Genomic DNA, 23,746 nt, shown 5'->3' on the forward strand with positions numbered 1-23,746 from the left:
GGATAGCTGTGTTAGAGTCCCAAGTTCATGCGCCAATTGCATCCATGACAGGGTTTATTGGCAGGCACTCAGTCCCTCCAGGAGAAACCCCACAAACCACAGCATGTCCTGGATAAGTGCCAACTGTTTTTTTGCTCTCACTCTGCCTTGAGTGTCCATTTTCTTTGTGTGAAAGGAGATAATCACAGATGGACTTCCAGCAAGGGCACTTGCTGTGATTCTGTGAGCTTAGTTCAGACTGGTTGTGAGAGGACAGCGTGACAACTGTGAGACTGAAGAGGAATGTCTCAATGTGGAGGTCCTTGCCTTGTCTCTTTAGTCCTATAGCTTGGCTCTACAGTGACAAAATTAGACTTTTTGTGGTATGTGTGCTCAAAGGAATGTAGTCATAACGTTCCATAGGAGCATTTTTGGGGGAGAAACAGTGACCACTCTTCCATCTGGCCATGATGGCTTGGCCAGAAGGAATGGGGCAGTTTTGTTGTGCAGTGAGTGACTGACCGACCATATTTTCTAGATTGTCCTGGGGCTGATTGTCTCTCTGGCCTGGCTACCTGAGGGAGGTAACAGGCCAGATACAGCCTCTGAGTTCTGCCTCTGTTGTCCTAGGTATTTCCCAGCAGCAGAATCAGAGAGTACCTTACACAAATGGACTGACCTCAGTGGAAGAACACCGTCAGTTTCTCAGACAAACACAGGAAAGTAGGAAGGAGAACATACAAATTAATATTTGTATAATTAAAATATTTGTATACTTAGCTCCAAGAATGTTAAGGTATGTTTGGAAGTTATGCTTAAGTATAGATGGCATTTTAAAATATCTGTAAGGCTTTCATTCCAGATTACTTAGTAAGTGCACAGTTAGATAGGACCTTCCTGGTAGCAGGAATGGTTTAGATCTGAGTTTACCTTGTATGTACTCTACAAAGAACACTCAGGGATCCACCTTTGTGGAGACAGAGGCAGAGACAGAGAAGGGAGTGTTATACTCAGATCTTAAGGTCCCCAAACACCATCTGGAGCCAGACCACATACGCAAGAGCAAAGAGCTTTATTTGTGCTCAAGCCTCTGTCTCTCCATCGTCAGGAGTACAGTAGATCAGAGAGGAAAGCTCTGAGCAGCTGCACGTTAGGGTTTTTATTAGAATTTGAGGAAGGACCAGTTGGTTAAGGGCAAGCCTGTTACAGAGTGATTGGCTACCTAATGTAACACGAGTGCGCTATCCATAGACTTCAGGAATGCTAGGTGCTTTCTTTGCAGTGAAATGTCTACAGTGTCGATGTCTACCGTGTGGGCTGCTCAGCACAAATGCCTGCCCTGAGATAAGATACCTTCTCTTTCTTGTGGTTATCCTCAGGCTGTTCCTTGAATATGGAATCTTATGACCTTGTTTTTGGAATTGGTGACCTGTGACCTACTTTCTGGTGACCTCGGGGTGGGATCACTAGTTCCTGGTGACTTTTGGGTGACCTTTTTAGGCCTAGTTCCTGGTGACCTTTGGGGGTATCAACCCTGGTTTTGTCAGGAGAAGGGGCAAATGCCTTTATTTAAGTTGTGCCAATTTCTAATTAATGCTAATTTCTAATTCACCTTTTTACTCCTAAGCTGTCTACTACCAGCAAATTATATATGGGGTCAACAGCCAGGTTTTCCTAGAAAGAGCCAGTAGTTTCATCCTTGTGGTCTATGGAAGCTCTGTGAGAACTTTTCAACTCTGCTGTATGTGGTCGTAGACAGTATGTAAGTGAACAGTTATCAGGTTGTAGTTTGCCCATGCTTGATTGATGCTCTCAGAATGCATTTAGTGTTGTTGTTGTTATTGGTTGTGAGCCTTAGCCTTTAAAGGCTGAACCATCTCTCCAACCCATTTTAAAAATATTTTATGTGAGGCACTGTCGCCATGTGCCTGCAATCCTAGCACTAGGAGAGGCAGAGGCAGGCTGGGATCTCTGTGAGTTGGAGGCCAGCCTGCTTTACAGAGCAAGGTATACAGCGACACACATCTCAAAAAACAAAATAAAAAAACAAAAAATTTTAATTAATTTTTTGAGAATTTTATACAAAAATATTTGTATCATATTCACCATCCTTCAGTTCCTCCTAGTTCCACCCTTACCTCCCTAACCTGCCCAGCTTTCTGTTCTCTTTTTTTTAAACACGTGGAGTCCAGTTTGTGTTCTGAGTATTCTTGGGTGTGGGTCCTCCCTTTTGGAGTGTGATTGTCCTATCAGGAGTCACACCCTCAAAACAAAATGAAAACCTGATTCTTTCTCTCCTAGCAGCCATTTAATGGTAATAGCTCTTCTACTAAGAACGGAACTTCATGACAACTCCCCCAACCCCCCGATGCTGGGCTTTTGTCTGGTTTGAGGCCGCATTGGCCTTGTACATGCTGTTGCAACCACTATGAGTTCATACGTGTTGTATTTGAAAAGTGCTGTTTACTTGTAGTCATCTACCACCTCTGGTTCTTAAAATCTTTTTGCCCCGTTTTCTAAGAAGATCTCTCAGCCTTGCTGGGAGAGGTGTGTTATATGTGAGGAAATACATGCCATTCAACAGGCTTGGTACAAGGAGGCTTATGTAGGGGGAAGGGAAGCGGAGAGGAGTTAGAACCTGAGTGAGCTAGCTATGAGGGCAGAGAAAGAGACAGAGACCAAGAGACAGAGCAGGAGAATCAGACAGAAAGAGACAGAGAGAGACCAAGAGTAAGAATAAGAAACTGTTGGGGTCCTTTTTATCCTTTTTATCCCACACACACCTGGCATGTACTTGGCAAGTGATGACATCAGAGGTTGCTAGGCCCCTGAAAGGCAGGCTGGTGGTGCCCATTTCAAGTCTTGCCTTTTTGCTTGCTGCTTATTTAAAATGTGAGCTCTCAACTGTTCCTGCTACCTTACTACCTGCTGCCATGCTTCTTCACCATGATAAGTAGAAAAGTAGCTAATACAAACATCTTTGCTGTAGACTGAAAAAAACAAAACAACAACAACAACAAAAAAAAATAGATCAGAAGGAAGAGAAAAAGATCTGGTAGTCCCATTGAAATATGAACTTTCATGTCATCTCTGTGTGCTCTGCTTTTAATTGTTTGTTTTTTTTTAAGATGTGTGTGTTGTATAATATAAATATATACTTCTCTATGTTCCTGCAAGCTTTTTTATTGTGATAAAGTATACCTAACATAAAGGTTGCTGTCTCAGGCATTATTAGTTTAGATGTGTATGGTATGAACATGGCCCTTCACAAATTTCCTGTGGCTCCTGTACAGCTTTTTGTTTTCTGTTTACATCTCATGCTATGGGAATAGTTTATTTAACTCCTGTTGAGTGTTGAGCTTAGAAAGAGCTCAAGACAGATTTATAAGTAAAGGTATGGCCAGTGAGCTACCGCCCTTACTTCTCTGCGCTGGGAGTATCACTGCTCAGTCAGGTCTACTTCCAGTGGTCACAGGACTGAATACAGGATTTGGGCTATGGTGGTTGCCCAGTTAGTTCCCCCTTTAATTGTACTGATGTTGGTGGTGTCCTTGGACATATACAGAATTCCATCAAATAAATACTGGCAGAGAAAAGTGGATAAATATGGCTTAGTAGCTGTCAGAATTAAGGCCAAAGCTTTTCCATCCCATTCCCCTTACCATCCCTTGTAACCTGCAGCAGGAGTACTTGCCTTTCTGCTGCAGGGCTTTTTCCAGCAAGGCTCTCAGGATTGACAACACCCTCCCCACAGCACACTGTGCTTGAAACTGAGCTTGAAAAAGGCTGAGCTTGCCTTTTTCTTGTTTCTGGAACTGCCCACAGTGACTTCTACCTATTAAGCTTTTATAAGAGGTAAATATCTAAATTTACTGAGATCTGTGTCCTTAAGGCTTAAAATTTATATATTAAAAAACCATAGGGATTGCAGTTATTTCTTTGATTATAATTGTGTAGGGTCTAAGTGGCTGCTCCATAGTTCTGATGGTTTTCATTTATGTTTATGAACAGTGAGAGGGATTTTAGGAACCCATTGTATCCTATCAAAAAAACATGGAGTGTTTCCACCGTGCTATTTCATTTTTTTAAAATCCTTTTTAAAATATAAGTTTTATAGTTGAGAGTCTAGAAATGAGGAGCATTATGTGAACCTCAAACATGGATTCTAAAGCGTCAGGGGGATAAGGAGTTGGGGGGTGCAGTGTCCTGAAAGGCCTATTTGGAGACACATTGGCTGTTGTGTGCTGCTGGCCTCTAGAGGGTAGAGTACAGGATGCTTGTTATATAGCTCCTCAACTCCTACAGATTTATTTTTGTTGTTTTGTTTTGCTTTTTGGAAATACTCTATAGCCTTGGCTGGCCTTGAACTTACAGAGATCTGCTTTCTGCCTTTCAAGTGCTGGGTTTACACAGAGATTTGTCACCTCACCCAGCTACTACAGCTTTGTATGGACAGCCCTATAGCAAAGAATTATTTGATTCAAAATATAATAATGCTAGGGTTGGAAAGTCCTGATACAAACCAGTAGTCTCAGCTCATGTCCTGTAAGGAAGGATACATGAGAATTTAGGTTTATGAAGCCTCTCAGTTATACACTTGTTGATTTGCTTTTGATGCTTGTTGGACCAAGAGTGTCTTTCTGTATCATGGATGTGCATGCTGTAACCTCTGATAGACAGCAGGAATGTCCATCAGGGAACATGTCATAACCTCTCTGGTTTAGATTTCTCGATTATTTCTCGTGCCTCTTGGATAGAACCTGTTTGTTTTGACTTCTGCGTGCTGGTTAACTGTCACAAGATTGCTGTTTCCCTGAAGGTGTTTCCCTGGGCTTCCCAGAGGTACCTTTTGTAGGAGCTTCTCTTCCTCCCTGAGGCACATCCCACACACTCACCAAGGTTAACACTGCTGAAGTTTTTCCACAGCTAAACACAATTGAACCTAATGATGCAACTGATATGAAAAACTGTTTATCATTTTTCATTAGTAAGTAGAACTTTCTCCTTTTGATTTATTTTACTTTTTAAAGATTTATTTTTAGGGGCTAGAGAGATGGGCACCAGGTCTCATTGTAGATGGTTATGACCCACCATGTGGTTGCTGGGAATTGAACTCAGGACCCTTGGAAGAATGGCCAGTGCTCTTAACCTCTGAGCCATCTCTTCAGCACCTGCTTTATTATTTTTTTTAAGATTTATTAATTTATTATGTATACAGTGTTCTGTACAGTACTCTGCCTCCACACCAGCAGAGGGCACCAGATCTCATTATAGATGGTTATGACCCCACCATGTGGTTGCTGGGAATTGAACTCAGGACCTCTGGAAGAGCAGCAAGCTCTCTTAACCTCTCATCCATCTCTCCAGCACCCTTCCCCTTCTCTTTTGCTTTTTTTTTTTTTTTAAACAAAAGACTTTGTGATAGATTACATGCTGGGCTGTTTGCTCCATGCCTGGGGTTTGCTTCCTGGACTGAAAGGGTGGACTGTTCAGATGACTTTGCTTTGGTGGCACCTGTCAGCTGTGATGCAGCCCTTGCTTGCTTCCAGCTGTTGTTGTTCTTCCCCCTCCCTGCAGGGTTTCCCTGGCTCTCCTGGACTTGCTCTGTAGACCAGGCTGGCTTTGAACTCATAAGATCTGCCTGCATCTGCCTCCCTGAGCACTGGGATTACAGGCTTGCACCACTATGCCCCGCTCTTTTTTATTTTTTTTTAAATTGGATTTTTTTAATACAATATATTTTGAGGTTTCTTCCCTGACTTTTCCTAGGTTCTTCTTACCTTCCCACTCACCCAACTCTGTGTCCCCTCTATTAGTAAGCAAACAGGCAAACAGAACCAAAACCCAAACAAATCAGAATTAAGAAAAAGAAAAGAAAAAAACACTAGAAATATTCACAACCAATAAAAATAAAAATCAGAAAACATAATATACAAGCAAAAGACCAACAAGAAAAAAAATACCCAAAACAAAGCAATATGAGACAAAATGTCCACAAAATACCAATGGATCCATTTTTGTTGGCCAACTACTTCTGGGCATGGACCTTCCCATATGTGGTTAATATACCCAATGACATTCCATTGAAGAAAACAAACTTTTCTTTTATAATCAGGTGTCAATTGCAGATAGCTTCTTGATTAGGAGTGGGAGCCTGTGTCCACTTCCCCCTTTCAGCGCTTCTTGCTCCCAGTTTCATTGGGGGACTGAAATAAGCATGTGGCAGCTGTCCTGCCAAGGTTTCCAATCATGGCCACAGACTTGACAGTGATAGGGTTGCGGAGCCCTGTGACTTGTCTTGAGCTCCTTCTACAAAGCTGTGGTGTTGGTGTTGGTGTCTGTTCCTGTGTTTGAGGGTCTGTATACATCCTAGCTGCTGCGATAATCTGCCTGGGGTGCTTCCAGTTAAGGAACAGTGTATGGGTACCCAGGGGCCAGAGCTGCACCAAAACAGCAGGATGTGAGTAACAGGAAGTGACAGGAATCGCCTAGGGCGCCGGACCTTCTCTGGGCTACCTTCCTGAGCCAGGAACTATATTTAGCAGAGCATTTCCCAATCTTGTCCTATGCAGACACCGCCTGCCACCTTCCCAGTCAGTGGCTGGGTGGGACAGTACTTATGTGTTACTCTGTGTCCCTGGTCTACCTGTGTGACCTAAGGTAGCTGTTCACCATTGTATAACTTCTTTCCGCTTGTGCTGCTTCTCTTGGATGCTGAAACACTTGAAGAAACTGGAAAGTGGAGAGCAGCAGGTCAGAGACAGAGTTCACGGGAGACCATTAGGGTCTTGGGTAAGAGGTAAGGCTCGCATGTAGTACTGAGAGGGACTGCTTCTGAAAAGTAGGTTTGTGTCTTTAAAGCTTCTAACTTGAGCCACATGCTGGGAACATCCTTCTGCCCTTACCTGCCCAGGAGAAACACTGTAGGTTTCTCGCTGGTTCATCCCAAATGTCCCAAGCTGTTGTAAAGGCTATGATTTCCCTGTGGTCCCAGAGAAGACTTTGCAGAGTGTGGACAGCACCTGTCCTGTCTTTTTCTCATCTACTTGGAGCAAGGTTTTGTACCCTAAGGCATCTGTTCAGACCCTCGGCTAAGGTGGTGGCCATCCTTAGAATTCACTAACTGCATGTTTTGGGAGAGCTGTTTTATTGGTCTCTTCTGAAAGCTTTTTATGAGAGGTTTGGGTAGTGCCCACCACATCCCCCTAGCCCCCTAAAAGAAAAAAAAAAAGCATCAACTGTACTTTTGAAACCTCAGCCACTGTGAAGATTCAGGAAGCTACATGCTAGAATGACATTTGAGAGGCTAGGCTTTCTAAGAATAGTTGTCTGCTGTGGCCACAGGAGACCCCTGGATATAGCTCCTGGCCCAAGAAGGTGGCCTAAGAAGGGCTTTCAACTGTGGCCTCAGGAGACTTTTTCCATTTCATCAGCCAAAGCAGTCCACTGGTGTGGTTACTGACTAGCCTCTTATATTTTGTATTTCTGAGCTTTGGATATAAACCATGATTGTATTGTTATCTCTGTTGTGCACCTCTGTTTTTAATGCTAAAACATTTAAGGCCTTGAAAAAGTCACTATGCTTTCCAGCCTAAGACATGTGGTTGAAGGAAGCTCTTGGGATAGTCTTTCCCATTCCAGTCTCACTTATGTTCTGCCGGTGGTCTGAGTTAGGTGTTTATCATGCTTTGCTTGCTGTTCTGCTGTCTCTATGTGCATATATAGGTGGATCATTAGGTAGAGCTGCCTACCTGGTTCAAAGATTAAATCAGTGATATGCCTGTATAGCTCGTGATTTTTATTAATGTGGATACATTAGCTTTCCATTAAATAGCTTGGGTAAAAACCACAAAGCTGGTTTTTATAGCTTTCATAATGCTCCAGGACATATGGAATGCTCCAACTGAGTGACAGAATAGGTTTCCCTAGATTTTATTGCTATGAGCTATGGTGCTAAGAACACCTGTGTGTTCTCTGTGCTCCTGGCACACATACAAAAGTCTTTAGCATATGTTTCTAGAGATAGAATTACCAGGTCTGCATATCTTCAGCAAGATACTGTCACATTGCTCCCCAAAACTCTGATACACTTGCTACCCCCGCTAGCTATAGGATCTGCTCCAAGATGTGCACAAATACCGTGGTGTGCACTTACATAGGTGTAGATGACTGGCCTGTTGTTTGGGGGCTGCCAACCTGGAGAACATGTTGCACCATGAATACTGTTGGCCCTTGTCACATGGTGGTAAATATTTGTTTATCTGGCCAGGAAAGGAACGGTAAGAACAGGTATCAGGAGCTCTTTAACAGTTCCAGTTGCACCCGGTCTCTGCAGCTGATTGAAGCATCTTGTGGTACTTTTCTGTACTTCAGCACCATCAGTGGTGCTAATGAGTAGGCCACACTGGTAGCTGATGATGACTTTATGGATGTGACAAGATATTGGTCACAACTTTAGTAGACACTTTGAATCATCATGTCTGAAGTGGAACTACTGGTCCCTACCTCTGAACTTCAAGCTTCCTTCACTGATGGTACCCCAATCTCAGCATGGTAACTGGCCTTACCCACTGCCCAAGGAAGCCTGCTGACTCCTTCTACCATCTGGCTTAGCAGCAGCTCCTTGTTGCCTTCAGAGCACACTAGGGTCCAGCCCTCTTTTCTCTGCATTTGGTGCTAGATTGCTGAGCTGCTTCTCAAAGGCTTCTTGTCTGCTGCCCTGACAGTTTTCAGTGGTGTAACCAGAGCAGAGAAACGAGTGTTGGAGAAATGAGTCAGATGCCAGCCTCTGCGAAAAAGCTGTTGAACTTTCCATTTCACCTAAAGTAGAAGACAGACACGTGGCCTGTCGTCCTCTGTGTCCTGCCTTGTTTACTTTACCAGTTGGATCTCATCACCCCCTTCTCTGTCTTTGCTCTTGAGTCACCTGAATAACCCTTCCTGTCGTCCCTTCCCCCATCTCCTTTCTCATCACATCTTCACTGGCTGCTACATTGTGTTCTGTGAGACTTGTTTTTGTATTCTAGCGTTTGTCTGCTACAGGGGTCTTACCTGTTTGCTCAAATAAAAATTGCCTGGATTTATCTCTGGGGAAAAAAGGATGTAAAGCCCCAAATGAGGGATTAATGTGAGAGAGGAGGTAGAATCTAGAGGTGGTTTCTGACTCGGATGCTGGGTAGTTTGGGGTGGTCACTGGCCTCTGAGGGCAGTTGGCAAGAAGACCTCAAAGCTCCTTTGGTGTATACATGGAACTCCTAGCACCTGGCCATTGCTTTGCTGTGTCATGTTGCTCCCCGTGCATTCCCGTTAAAGTAGGTGTGGGGCTGACAACTCTCCAGGGAGGGCTCTGCCCCCTGCGGTCTTCATGAATTCCGACTTATTCGTGGGCCTTTCTTGGGAGCACTCTGCTGGGACAGGCCAAGTGCCTGGCTGTGTGTTACAGTCAACAGTAGAGTGAGCATCCGAGCCAGAGGGCATGGTTCAGAGTGTTGCTGTGCTGACTAAGAGGCTTAATGAGTGCACACCTAGGTGCCCAGCCTTGGTACAGAGAGCACTGGGGCCACTTTTCCTTGAGGATATGTGCTGAAGGTGAGTCTTGGACTGTTTCCTTGGCAACCTGGGAGGCTTAGCACAATAAGGGAGTACTTTTAACTTTTGCTGAGACAGACTTCTTAAGAAATGTGGCCTACTGGGCATAGTGGCGCACACCTTTAATCCCAGCACTCGGAGGCAGAGGAAAGCAGATCTCTGTGAGTTCAAGGCCAGCCTGATCTACAGAACTACAGAACTAGTTCCAAGACAGCCAGGATTACACAGAGAAAAAAAACTAAAAACAAAAATCAAAAAAAAGAAATGTTTAAGGTCACTTCTTCGTGTTGCCATGTCAGACCTAATTTCCATTGGTCATGGCTTCTTGTAAATAACCTTCTCATTTTGAGAACCTTCATACCCTTTACCAGTGCCTCAGTGAAGAGCTCTTGTATAGCTGTAGAAGGCATCCTTCAGGGATGTCAACATTGAATACATCTATACCCAGAGGATTGCATTCTCTCTTGGGTTCTTTGCTCTTCCCCTTTGTTTCTGCTCAAGACTTCTGCAACCCCTGTAGCCACTAGTCTGTTTGCTCTGCCGATAATCTCACCATCTGGGGAACGTTGTGCAAATAGAATCATATAGCACATAACCCTGGGCTTGGCTTTTTCCACCCAGCATAGTTTTCTGGATGCTGACCCAAGTTGTATGCATCCGTCATTGTTCTTTTTACTGCCGAGTATATTCCATGGAATGGGTGCCCACAATGCTTGTAGTTTATGGAAGGAGAGGTTCAGAGTTGTGCTCAGTGATTATGAGTAAGGCTACTGTGACTATCATGGATATCTTTTTTTTTAATTTAATTTAATTATATTAATTATACTTTATTCCTTTGTATTCCCCCATAAGCCCTTCCCTCCTCCCCTCCTGGTTCCACCCTTCCTCTCCTTTCTTAATTGATGCCCTTCCCCAAGTCCACTGATAGGGGAGGTCCTCCTCTTCTTCCTTCTGATCTTAGTCTATCAGATCACATCAGGAGTGGCTGCATTGTCATCTTCTGTGGCCTGGTAAGGCTGCTCCCCCCTCAAGGGGAGGTGATCAAATAGCAGACCAATCAGATTATGTCAGAGGCAGTCCCTCTTCCCATTACTGTGGAACCCACTTGGACACTAAACTGCCATGGGCTACATCTGTGCAGGGGTTCTAGGTTATCTCCATGCATGGTACTTGGTTGGAGTATGAGTCTCTGGGAAGACCCCTGTGTTCAAATTTTCTGGTTCTGTTGCTCTCCTTGTGGGGTTCCTGTCCTCTCCAGATCTTACTATTTCCCACTTCTTACATAAGATTCCATACACACTGCCCAACAGTTGGCCATAAGTCTCAGCATCTGCTTTGATAGTCTGCAGGGCAGAGCCTTTCAGAGGCCCTCTGTTGCAGGTTCCTAGGTTGTTTCCTGTTTTCTTCTTTTTCTGATGTCTATCCTCTTTGCCTGTCAGGATGGGGATTGAGGATTTTAATCAGGGTCTTCTCTCTGGATTAGTTTCTTTAGGTGTACAGATTTTAGTAGGTTTATCCTATGTTATATGTCTATATGAGTGAGTATATATCGTATGTGTCTTTCTGCTTCTGGGACAGCTCACTCACAATGATCCTTTCCAGGTCCCACCATTTACCTGCAAATTTCATGATTTCCTTATTTTTCATTGCAGAGTAATAATGCATTGTCTGTTTTTATCCGTAATGAATGCTGAAGAATGATTGCTGGGTCTTATGGAGGTTGTATGTTTAGTTTTTTAAAATGATTTTGTTACATTTGGAAAAAATGTATTATATAATTCATTTATTTGGGGAGGGTTGGCATGTGCCATGGCGTAGGTATCATTCTGCACTTCATTTAGTTCCTCAGGGTGTCCAGACACTGCCAGACACCAATACAGAAAGGATGAAGCAGAGTCCTGAATGGGTGGTGTCTGCAGGATCCAGGTGGAGGTGGGAGTGCCGGGGAGGGGGTGCTTTCTCTGAGGATTCGAGTGTTACAGCTCTCTTAGCTCAGAGCTATCCCAATGAAACAGCAGCTCTTAGATGGTATTTAGTGAAACAACTTATGCCTCCTTGTTTGAGGTAGACAAGGACCTTGGGGAATGGGAAAGGATCCCAGGGTGGCTGCATATCATTGGTTGGGGCTTAGATGCTGGTGATGCTCTGTTTGCATCCCGGTGCCAGGCTACATGACTACCTTGAGAATTGAGGGGTTGGAGTTCATCAGGCTATTTTCCTAGGAACATGTAAACACAAAAGCAGGGAGGGAGTGGTCCTTCCCCTACCAGTCTCAGGATGAGATTTTTGGAGTTTGGACATGGCTCTGACCTCACTCTAGCTACATGCCCACCTCTCACTCCTCACCCCAGTCACCCAGCCTACATGCCCCACACTAGGTATGGAGGTTCGAGGACAACTTGGAGGACTCAGTTGTCTATTGTGTGGGTCCTTGGATTGAACTTGGGATTGTTAGGCTTGTCTGTGCTGGGGACTTCTGGGTCTTGGCTTCCTGCTGCCATGGCTCTTCAGCAGCTGGTGTCTGCAGCCCCACCCTCTGCCTCAGTGCCTGCCCTCTGCACTGGTGCTCACTGTTTGCAGGCATGCACCATTGGCTGGTGTGGTCAGCTGGACTTAAGCTGCTCTGTGGTTCTGGGCTCTGTGGTTGTGTGTGTTTCTGCAGGCTGCAGTGCATGCTCTTTTTGGGCTGCCTCCATCTGTCAGACTCAAGCTGAGCTGGCTGCTCTCCTGTTGCCTCTGACCTTAATTCCTCCTTAATGGGGGTGAGCAGCATGCAGTCAACTGCCGCTTCTGTGCCTTGGTCCTAATGCCTGCATTTAGTGCCTAAGCTTGGATTATGTACCCCATGTTGGACACCAAATATAGTAGGACTTTTTTGGACGTGCTAGCAGATGAATAAAGACATGGAGACTATTGATAAAAGCTTAGGTATTATAGCTGGGCAGGTTCCCAGCTATTCTAACCAAACAAATCCTGGCCTACATCTTAAGGTCCTGCTGTGTGGCTGGTCGCTCAGTCTCAGCGCATGTTCCGTACCTTGTTATGCTGGCAGATCTTCCTGTGTCTGATTCCTCTCCCAGAGCCCCCTCAGCCTGGAAGGACTACCTTTCCTTCCCTGCCTAGATTTTGGCTGACAGCTCTTTATTAAGCCAATCAAAAGTTGAGGGAGGAAGAGTGTTTACAAGATGTGGGGTAGATGCTGAGCCATAAGAATAACAATACCAAAGTCCAGACAGTACTTAGCTCTCTGCTTGGTTTATCAATCAACAATTAAATATAGAGGTAACCTTCACTCAGTGAAGATTGCCCCAACACTAACCCCCTTGTTGGTTATTATTTTAGCCTTAATGTGTGTGGTACTCTCTCTCATCTATGTGCACCTTCCCTGACTGATGAATTGAATGGCTGTCTGTGCACTAATTTGCTGCTGGCACTTCCTCTGCTGTTATTTCCGGATGTAAAGAAGGCAGCTTTCACCCTCCTTGGCTTCTCTGGATACCATCTGGTAGCTGGCAGCAGGCCTTCGCTGGAGTGCCCGGGATATGGTGGGAGTGTGGTACGTTTTTTTTCTGTCAAAGGCTAGCTCTTCTCTGGGCTTTGGCTGAAGAGGGACTTTCGAGGTGGTGAGGCCTTATCCTACACCAGTTATGTCTCCAACGTGTGTTAAATCCTGTCTTTAGTTCTCACTCCAGTATACCCAGAAACTGAGGACAGCCCACTGTGGTCATCCTATGTTCCCAGGGCCCACCAGTCTTTGCCATCTATCGCTCATGTTTTTATTGCCCAGGATTTTCACTTTTTTTCCCCATTAGGGGAGTAAGGAGAGCTCTGTCAGAGTCAGCTGCATTTGCCTTTATGAACCCTGAAGAGCAGGTGGCTCAAGCATCTGTATCTGCCCTGCCCACTCTGTGCTTTGCCCTGCTTCACATGTCTTGGCCTTTGGACATTCTGGGTGCAGGGCTTCACCTTAATGATGGGAGGGCTGTTTCCTGAAATGATTTTGGTGGGTGGCTCAGCCCAACGGTGCATTACTCTCTAGATCTTACTTCTCTATGTTCTGTTTTGAACTCTTGAAAACTGTGGTATGGATGGGAGGGACAGCCAGTTGATGACTTAATGAGGTACACATTGATCCTCAGGCCATTCACCTGCACGGGAAGAGATGAGTTATCTCACTGTTCTGACTGGACTCAGAAGAGCTTGAGATGCATTCTTGTTCTCTTCTTGCCTATTGCCTGCTGCTGTGGAACTAGGGGCTTTGCAGTCTCCCCTTCTGCCAGACAAGAAGCAGGTGTGGGTGGAGAGCCATCGTGGATCTGGCCTGCCTGGTGCCTGCCCTCCAGGTGCCTCATTTGCTGTAGGACTTGGAACAGCTCCATCTGGCAACACTGAGTCTTCTCTTCTGAGAACAAGGAATTCTTTAGGGCATAAAGAAGGCTCATTGGGCAGATACTGTAAGTAAAATACCCTGTGACTTGCCTGAGATTACAAGTGTCCATCTTAGTTAGTCAGTGTTATCATCTGACACCTCTACTGTCCATCAGCCACAGAGGGTGTGAATGAGAGCCTACTTTTAGTTCTGTCTTTAAGAAACTTAATCTGTGTCTCTAGCGTATCTCCTTTGTTTTGCTTATAGGGCCTTGTGCCTGCTAGACTAGCATTCCACTTCTGGGCCACATCCCCAGCCCTTGTAGCTCATGCTCTTTTTACCACAACTTCCCAGAGAAGTTGTGGTTCAGTCATCTCCTTAGCTAATTCTTCCCACCATGGCAGGCCTTCTGACCACCTTGAATGTCTTGAAGCCATGTGGAGCAGTCCTGCTGAGAGGAGTGATATTCAGAATGCCCTTTGTGCCCTGGTGAGGAAGATTGTGCTTTTGTTCCTGTTGGCAAGGCTGCTGCCGCTGGAAGTTTCTCCTTATCTCATGGGAAAGCATGCACTTGCCTGACGAGATAGAAGAAAAAGTTCTTATTTAATCAAACAGAACTTTTTAGCCAGCCCTGAAGATACCTGATAAAACAGGGCCAGACGAAAGGGGAGGAGGTCCTTCCCAATCTGTGGACTTGGAAAGGGGCAGGGGGAAGCTGAGAGAGGGAATAAGGGAGTAGGATACAGCTGGGATACAGAGTTAATAAAATGTAACTAATAATAATAAACAATAAAAAAAACAACAGAACTTTTTTTTTGAGACAGGGTCTTATTATACAAACTAGGCTTGCCTGGACCTCCTTGCTTTGCAGGTATTAAAGAATGCTGGAATTAAAGGCTTGCGCCAAATAGAATTCTCTTCCATAGCTCCTTTCCTGGAGCCAGAGTGTGTATTGTAAACTTAAGGCTGTTTCTTCCATGGGTGCCACAGGTGTTGGTAATAAACGGTCCAGAAGCAGATGTGAAGCATTTCGAAGCCTTAACTGACACTACTTTTCCTCTGTGCCACACAGTTGCTGTACTTGCTTTGGAACTGTGCTGTAGAGGTCCTGTCTTTTCAGTGGCTGCCTTAGTGTCTGCCGTATGAACACAGTATAATCACTGTAACCAGTCTCCTACCATCTTTGTATCTGTCAGCACATGAGTGATTCCTTGTCTTATGTCTTTGTGAGTGCTGCTCCTAATAACTTTACATGCAGTGTGTGGTTTTGTATCCAGTGAAGGGTAGGGTAAATTCATAGAAGTGCTTCTGCTGAGATAAAAATTTACAATTTAAAGCTCACTAGATTTTATCATGTGCTTTCTATAAACGTTGTGTTAACTTATACTCTGCCATTGAGTGTCAGTGTACCCTGTTATCCGACTATGAGCTCTGAGAATCTGGTAAGTTAAAAAACATCTGAGGGCAGTTGAGATGACTCAGTAGATAAGGAACTGACTTGTGTAGGTTGAACTCTGACCTCCACATGTATGTTGTTACACAAACCCCTCCACATGTAGTAAACAAATGCAAGTAAAATAAACTTTTGAGTCTATAACATCAACTTGCATTTCTCTTGGGAGGAATACCAGTCAAGTTAAGATCATTTCTGGGCATCTGTCTCCTGCTGTATCTTGTGCATGTGGTTTTCTTTATTATTACTATTACTATTTTTTTTTTTTTTTTTACATTTCTGTATTTGCCTTGTGTGTGCCATAGCACATGTATGGTGGTCAGAAGAGAATTTGTAGGTAGTCGGTTCTCTCCCTTAGGATGTGGGTTCCTGGGATCAAACTCAGGTTGTCATGCTTTGCCTGTACAACTGCCTTGCTAGTCCTTGAAGGTGTAGTTTTCTGAGCAGGATTTCTGAGAGACTGGGCAGATGTATATTTTCCTCCCCACCCCCCTTTACATGCATTCTTTTCCCCTCCCCTCCCTTTTCTTCTCCTCCCTTTTCTTTTCCCCTTTCCCTTTCCTTCTCTCCCCTTTCCTCCCCTTTCCTCCCCTTTCCTTCCCTCCCCTTTCCTTCCCCTCCCCTTCCTTTTCTCTTCTTCCCCTTCCTTTTCCTTTTCTTTCCTCAAGTCCTTACTATGCGGCTCTGGCTGATCTGGAACTTGATGTGTAGACCAGGCTGGCCTCCGTCTCTGCCTCAAGGTGTTGGACTTAAAGGTGTGTCAATCCACACTTGGTTAGATGGCTATTTTTTTTTTGTTTTTGAGAATTTCAACCTCTGTATACTTTCTCCTGAAGCTCAGTATACACACACAGAAAAAAAAAGGCACATCTTTTCTATGTGGTACCTGTTGGCAGGGGGTATGGCTGCCCTGAGGCAGGAGAAGAGGACCATGGGCCGAGCCAAGTACAGTCATGAGAGTGCATGAGGATAGGTACAAATAGGTGCAGATAGGCAAACTCAGGGTTGTCTGTGGGCAGTTGAGAAATATAGAAGGTGGTAGGGCTTGATTGGAGAGGAGCATGAGGCCAATTTTATGTGGCAGAACTTTGCTGTGATTATCTCATTCTATTGGCTAGGCTGTTTATGCTAGAACCATTTCAAGAATGCAGTGTCCACATAGACTGTCTCTTGGTCATATCACTTGGGGATATGAAGGTGAAGGACTTCAGGTCTATGTTGTGCTGACAGTGACTGTAGGAAGGTTCAGGTGCTTTTAAGTGCTGCTGATATTCATCACCCTGACAGAGCTAAGATGTGGTGGTGCCATGTTTTTAGGTGGGGAAGTGGAAACATGGTTCAGAAAAGCACCTGCTGCAAATTATGCAGCTTTAGATCCAGGGCTCAAGATGTGGTATTGGTCCAAGGCAGGATGTGTCCCTGCACTACATCCTAGGGGTCGATCACTCCCTTTCTAGAAGAGAAAAAGGGACTTCCACATTCAACCAGTGAGACTAGGTGGGGATCTCGTCACTGTCTGTTTTGGGCTTCTTCACTACATAACAAGCATAGGTTTAAAAGAAAGAACTTCAAACTCAGGTTCCTCAACACCTGTCTGCTAGCTTAGCCTTTGCTCTGCTGTTCAGGCTAAAGAAATGACATCATTGACCATTTGGTACAATAATTCACTGGCTGTAAGCATAACAGTTTTGCAAAGCTTTTCTTTCAGCATGTGCAGGGCTAGATTAGGGGAAGGGGCAAAGATCTGTCTTCCAGAATATGCTGGAATAATGCAGCAGTTCCTCTCATAGTTGTGAAAGTGGTAGACATAACGTCAACATAGAAGAGGATGTAAACACCCTATAGTTTAACTCTGAAAGTGTTCTGGTGCCCTGCTGTCCATGAGCTGTGCAATGTCAGGTACATACTCATTCTTTGACTTCCTTCCTTCCTTCCTTCCTTCCTTCCTTCCTTCCTTCCTTCCTTCCTTCCTTCCCTTCCCCCTCCCTCCTTCCCTCCCTCCCTCCCTCCCTCCCTCCCTCCCTCCCTCCTTTTCCTCCCCTCCCTCCCTCCCTCCTTTTCCTCCCCTCCCTCCCTCCCTCCTTCCCTTCCCCCTCCCTCCCTCCCTCCCTCCCTCCCTCCCTCCCTCCCTCCCTCCTTTTCCTCCCCTCCCTCCATCTCTCCCTTCCTTCTCTCCCTCTATTCCTTCCTCCCTTCTTTCCTCCCTCCCCCTCCTTCTTTCCCTTTCTTCCTCCCTCCCTCCCTCCTTCTCCCCTTTCTCCTTTCCCTCCTTCCCTTCCTTCCTTCCTCCCTTCCACAGAGTTTCTCTGTGTAGCCTTGACTGTTCTGGACTGGCTTTGTATACCAGGCTGGTCTCACATGGATCTGCTTGCCTCTGTCTCCCTTAGTGCTGAGATTATAGGCATGTGCCACAGTGCCAGCTTGACTGTGTTTCTTACACTGTTGAAATGTTCATCTGCTGAGGCTCTGCTAGAGTGAGTCATTAAGGAGAGTTTGCAGACTTTGCCGAAGACCAAGAATAATGAGCAGGGTTTCAGTTCCTCCCACCATCTCTGACCGCGTCTCAAACACTGGCTAACCCCACTTTGGGGCCTTATACTGCAGTCCTTGTGGCCTGGTGAGCATCTGAGATGTTTGTAGGCTTGTCTTTCTCCAATGTGAGTTTTCTCTGGGTAGCAGCTTCATTTTCATGTTCTTGGAAATTCATCTCTGGAGCAGACATCGAGGATGCCCCTGGGTGTTGGGTGGTGGGAGGAAGTCTCGTAGGGTCCCTAGATTCAGGAAGGTAGGTAGTACTCCTCACCTGATTTCTGTGTCTTCATTTTAGCATGCTCTTGGCTTTTTCCCATGCCTGCGCCCAGTGTGTCTTCCCATCCTTCATTCTAGGAACCCTGGAGACCCAGTTCTGTTCATCCTCTCTGGATGAACCTTAGTTGATGGAAAGAGCACTGCTTCTGTGTGTTCTGAATCCTCCTTGAATGTCATATTCAAGCACGGGAATGTCATGTTCTTGAATTAGGTCTTCTTAATATAAATTTAAATAGATAAGATGGGGGTACAAATCCAGAAGTTGAAAACGTTTGATTGTGAAGCCCCAGTGAAAGTATCGTTTTCCTAAACCTGTTGGTGGGAATTAAAAAAAAAAAAAAAAGTCCAGCACTTGCAGAGGGTGACTTGGCAACATTTAGCAAAGTTACACACACATTTACCCTTTCTCAGGGAAATTCTGTCTCTAAGAATTTGGCTCAGAGATACACTGTAAATATAGTAAAAAGACATGAACTCCATGAAATAGCGAGGATTTTAAACAGTGCAGAGTTTCCAATGCTGAGCAGCCCGTGTCTGCATCATGGACTGCTTTGCCCCTCTGAGGAAGAACCAGGGGCTGTGTGCTGTCAGGCATGGGGGCTAGGGTATACAGTTATGAGAGGAAACAAAGGTAGGAAGTGACGCCTGCAGTGTGCTTCTGCTTGTAAACGGATTATAAATACTTTTTTTTGTTTGCATATAGCTTATAAATGGAAGCCCTCCCCCCCTTTCTATGTAAGGTAATCAAAATGGGGGGGAACTTCTACCCAAACCTCGTTTTTGAGTAGGTTTGATTTTTTATTTGTGTGTTTATGTTCATGAATACATATGTACATGTGTGGAGGTCGGAGGACAACTTGCACAAATTGGTTCTCTTTGTCCACTGTGCAGGTTCTGGGGAATGAACTCAGGTCGTTAGGCTTGGTAGTAAGAGCCTGTCCCTGCGGAGTACTTCTTCTACTGTAAAATTAAGAGGTTATGACAATTTTGAAAAACTGTCACTTTTTTCTAAAATGTTTGTTTCTAAAATGACCTCTTTGTGTCCCATCAGTACTTCAGAACTGTTTTCTCCCACACCTTCAGCAAGCCTAGATCTCATCTTCTAGAACTTTACCAATATGATAAAGAAAAGAGCTGTTTCTCCCCTCTGTGGTTCCACTGACTCAGCATCCCACATTCCTTTATTAGTCTTTTCTGTTATGTGAACCTGAGTTCATAGTCTTTCCTCCTCAGAAGGCTTCTCACTAGTCTATAAACTCTCCCTACATTCGTTTCCATTTGTTGGCTAGCACCAGTTGTCTATCATTCCAGCTAAAGTGCTTAGTCCCTAACTGTAGAAGCGGGTTGTTGTTCCGTTGTCTTATGTGCAGCACATGCTTCTGTTAGTTCAGAGTAACTGGATAGACCTCCTATGTCATTTTAAGTGCTGGCCGTGAAGTGAAGGCTCTTCAGAGCAGCAGCGCTACATTTCTGTTTGCTTCTCATTTTCAGTTTTCCAGGGCTTATTTGTTATGTTTGAGCAGTGACTTCTAAGTGGTAGATGGTGGATAGCTAATGAAACCCTACTGACCTTTTGGCTTGGGATTGTTTCTTGACAGTGATACATGATAACTACTTTTATGATCTGTTCAGTGTGAATACCTGAATGAAATATTTTCCCTGTGAATATATATATATATATATATATATATATATATATATATATAAAACATAGTTATAGCTGCCAGCCTTGCCCTTGTTTATAGGTACATGGAAAGTATTCTTCTTCTAGGTTATCACTCCCTGTAGGAAGCTCATCTTGTGTGCTGACAACAGGAAAGAAATGGAAGACTGGATCGCAGCACTGAAGACTGTCCAGAACAAGGAACATTTTGAGGTTAAAATGGAAGCATTTGTTTATGGGTGTCTGCTGTTGACTCTCTTGCCTTTGCTCTAATGCCCCCTCTGACCCGCCCTGATTATCTTCCAAGTGACCCCAGCATATGTCTTGTAAACTTGAGGCACATGGCTCGCTCTTTTGGTGGGCCTGTCAAGGCTGTGGTTCTGTCCTTTGTGAACCTGACTTTCTCTGGGTTATGTAATTCTCTTTAAGTTGCTGCATTAAAGAATTCTAAAGGGAACTCTTATCTGTGCCCTCTTTATATCATTCTTCCAGCCTACCCAATACAGCATGGACCATTTCTCAGGAATGCACAACTGGTATGCCTGTTCCCATGCACGGCCAACCTATTGCAACGTGTGTCGTGAAGTTTTGTCTGGGGTCACATCCCATGGACTATCCTGTGAAGGTAAGAAAGCTGCATTTGTTACTCTGGTGAAAGGAGATATAAGGTTTTACTTGATAAACTTTGAAATACAAATGTAGTCATAATAAATATGCATAGCAGACTGAGGGTGTTCAAGGGGGAAGTGGTCCCTACCACTCCTTTCTTCGTGATCTTTCCACAGAGGACTCAGTCCTTCAGAGTTCTCTATTACAGAGCTTCTGCAGAGTGAACACAAAGAATGTTGAAGTGAGGAGACAGAAGGTGTGGGCCCTCTCTCTCAAGGTTGTATGTTATGGATGCAGGAGAGAAAATGCCCCACAGTGCTCAGGGTCAGGTGAGGGTTCTGATGGCAGATCCGGGCCACATAGGGCCTGCAACCTCTGACTTACTGCCAGGGGTATCTGTTGCTTATTTTGTACAGCTTGCTTTACATTTATTTTAAGTGGATGAAAACAATCCATTTAAGAGTATTTTGTAATACAGAGTTAGGTGAACTTCAGATTTCAGCTCATAGTATTTTCTGAGTCTGCTTGCCTGCGAAATAGAGGTGAAGTGCTGTGACAGTGGCCAGCATGGCCTGCCCAGCATCAGCTGCTCACCACACTCTCTGCTGGCTCTACCCACGCCCTGCTGTTACGGGCTACAGCACCAGTGACTGCCCTGAAGAGCTCCCCGTTCTATCCCAACTTTACCATGAAGCCATTTGCCCTACAGGGAGGACCTGTTGAGGATTAAACTTGTAGGATTGTGTGTTCCTTTTCCTACAGTGTGTAAATTTAAGGCTCACAAACGGTGTGCTGTGCGTGCAACCAGTAACTGCAAATGGACCACGCTGGCCTCGATTGGGAAGGATATCATTGAGGATGAGGATGGGGTATGTCCAGGGGTATTCTGCCTGTGATCTGCACAGTACCCCCTCTCTCCTACCCTCTCCCTACACTTCCTGTTTGAGATGTCACCCTGGAATCTGGGACCTTTGTGGTCATTGTATTCCCAACTCTGCCCTAATCCCTTTAAGCCTGGGTGTCTCCTTCCCAGTAGAGGCTGTGGTGTGGGCAGCACCTCATAGACGCTGCTTGTCCCTGCTCACACTGGCCATCAGGGAAAAGCTGGTGTGGGGAGGAGTGTCTCGAAAGAGTACTTCTGCCCCAGGGTGCCCAAGCTGACCCTGGGTTGGAACTCTGGGATGTCTGTAGCATATCCCTGCTTGGTCTACAGATTGCCATGCCTCACCAGTGGCTAGAAGGAAACCTGCCTGTGAGTGCAAAGTGCATTGTGTGTGACAAGACTTGTGGCAGCGTGTTGCGCCTGCAGGACTGGCGCTGCCTCTGGTGCAAGGCCATGGTGAGTGGGCACTGTCTGTGCTGCCTGTGGGTATACACAGCCAGGACTCGGGGCTTTGTTCCTCTCCCTCCTAAGTCCTTGTAATCTTATCCCAGAGGCTTTCTAAAAGCTCAGAGCCTTGACTGTTGTCCCACTTGTGCCTGGCCATCCTCATCTTTGACAGTTTTGTTAATTTCTTTCCTTTGACTTTGATCCTGTCTTTTACACGAAAAGTATCATATCTTCTCCATGCAGCATGCAGTAGGTTTGAAAGGATCTTTTGCGATCTCATTCACTCTGTGAGGGAGCATAGGAACACTCTTGAGGGTCTTCTGAGAGAAGTTATAGTAATCAACATGCTCATGCAGAGAGGAGAAGCCACAATATGGCTATGGCCCCTTGAACACATCTCAAGGTATTTAATGTTGGGTCAGTGATTAGACTGCTGTGGTTCCTGTGGCTGGCACCTGGTTTCAGTGCGTGACTAGGAAGGAGCCTAGTCACATGAAGACTGGTTGTTCAGGAGCTCTGAAAGTTAAGTGTAGCAGTGATGGAAGCTGGGGCCTGCAGTTCAGTTTCATGTCTGGCTCCTACTGGGTAGAATCCCGTCTGATTCCCACTTCCTATTGTACAAGGCCAGGAAACAGTGCTTAGGGACACAGGCTGCCCTGCTCTGATGGTTGGTCTGCTTCTTCTTGGGAGGACTTTCCAGCTGCTGGGCTAGGGAGTTTCTGGTGTGTTTGAGGGGACTGTGACTCCTGGTGATATATGGATTTTTATTTCAGGTTCACACATCATGCAAAGAGTCCTTGGTGACGAAGTGTCCACTTGGCCTGTGCAAGGTGTCTGTCATCCCTCCCACAGCACTCAACAGTATTGACTCCGATGGTGGGTGCTTCATGCTTGCTGTGTTCACATGCCCTTTCTCCATGCTGCCTTTCTTACTGGCTGTGGAGATGGGTGTCTTGACAGTTCTGAAACATGGTCAACAAGAAGCTAAACAGAGGTCATATAGTTGGCATCTTGGGAATTGCCATGGGACTTAAAGCTTGAGCCAGCACTTTTCTGGAAGTGTTGATAGATGGACTTGGCTGTTGAATGGTGTTCTGGTCTGCCGTGAGTGGAGGGCTGTGCCTGTCACCATCTGTGGTAGAGCCTAGCATGCCAGCCGGCCCAGAGGCTCTCTCCATGTCCATCTGGATAATGGAACAGCATGCTGGCAAGGATTGGTGTAGGGGATCTCTGGGGTACATGGTTCAGAGGAAAGAGCTCTGCCAGGCTAGCAGCAAGAGGAGGGGACAGTGCACTGAGGTAAAATCTAGAATCCTTAAAGATGTGAGGAGAGATGGGGTGAACTCACCTCCTCACACTTGGTTGTCCTTCACTGACTCACTGGCTCACTCCGTGGATTCTGTGCTTTCTGTGCTGGTTGCTGCTGCTTACTTAGTCCACAGCACCTCAACAGCGTGTAAGGGTTCTTTCCTGTTCCACCCTCACTTCTAGGGTTCTGGAAGGCCACTTGTCCCCCGTCTTGCACAAGCCCTCTGCTGGTCTTCGTCAATTCTAAAAGCGGAGACAACCAAGGTGTGAAGTTTCTCAGAAGATTCAAGCAGCTGCTGAACCCTGCCCAAGTTTTTGACCTCATGAATGGAGGACCACACCTTGGGTAGGGATTGTGTGAACTTACAATGTTTTGTAGATAAGACATGCTTGTTTTAAAAGGACCAAAGATCAGAAATTTTTAGCTCTTGAGAGATGGCATGGTGCATCTGAGCACCGGCTATTGTAGAGGACACAAGTTCGATTCCCAGCACCCACATGGCAGCTCACAACTGTTTATAACTCCAACTTCAGGGGAGCTGATACCCTTTTCTTGCCTCTGTAGACACTGCGTACATGTGGTACATGGGCATACATACAAGCAAAACACCAGTATACATAAAATAAAAATTTTTTAAA

General features: G+C 45.3%; 1 protein-coding gene across 8 annotated transcripts in view; it reads left to right on the forward strand.

Annotated features, from left to right (window-relative positions):
• The window catches only part of Dgkd (diacylglycerol kinase delta), a 96,817-nt gene that overhangs the window by 47,963 nt on the left and 25,108 nt on the right, over positions 1 to 23,746 (forward strand). For 7 of the 8 annotated variants that reach the window (XM_021644603.2, XM_021644602.2, XM_060368807.1 and 4 more), the window contains 6 exons: positions 19,969 to 20,073; positions 20,353 to 20,485; positions 21,232 to 21,338; positions 21,683 to 21,808; positions 22,573 to 22,675; positions 23,291 to 23,453. In XM_021644603.2, coding sequence (XP_021500278.1) covers positions 19,969 to 20,073; positions 20,353 to 20,485; positions 21,232 to 21,338; positions 21,683 to 21,808; positions 22,573 to 22,675; positions 23,291 to 23,453 — 737 coding nt within the window. The remainder of the gene's footprint in view (positions 1 to 19,968; positions 20,074 to 20,352; positions 20,486 to 21,231; positions 21,339 to 21,682; positions 21,809 to 22,572; positions 22,676 to 23,290; positions 23,454 to 23,746) is intronic. The other variant, XM_060368804.1, reaches the window with a different exon arrangement.

This window comes from Meriones unguiculatus, chromosome 15 (genome assembly GCF_030254825.1).
Source record: "Meriones unguiculatus strain TT.TT164.6M chromosome 15, Bangor_MerUng_6.1, whole genome shotgun sequence".
NCBI lineage: Eukaryota > Metazoa > Chordata > Mammalia > Rodentia > Muridae > Meriones > Meriones unguiculatus.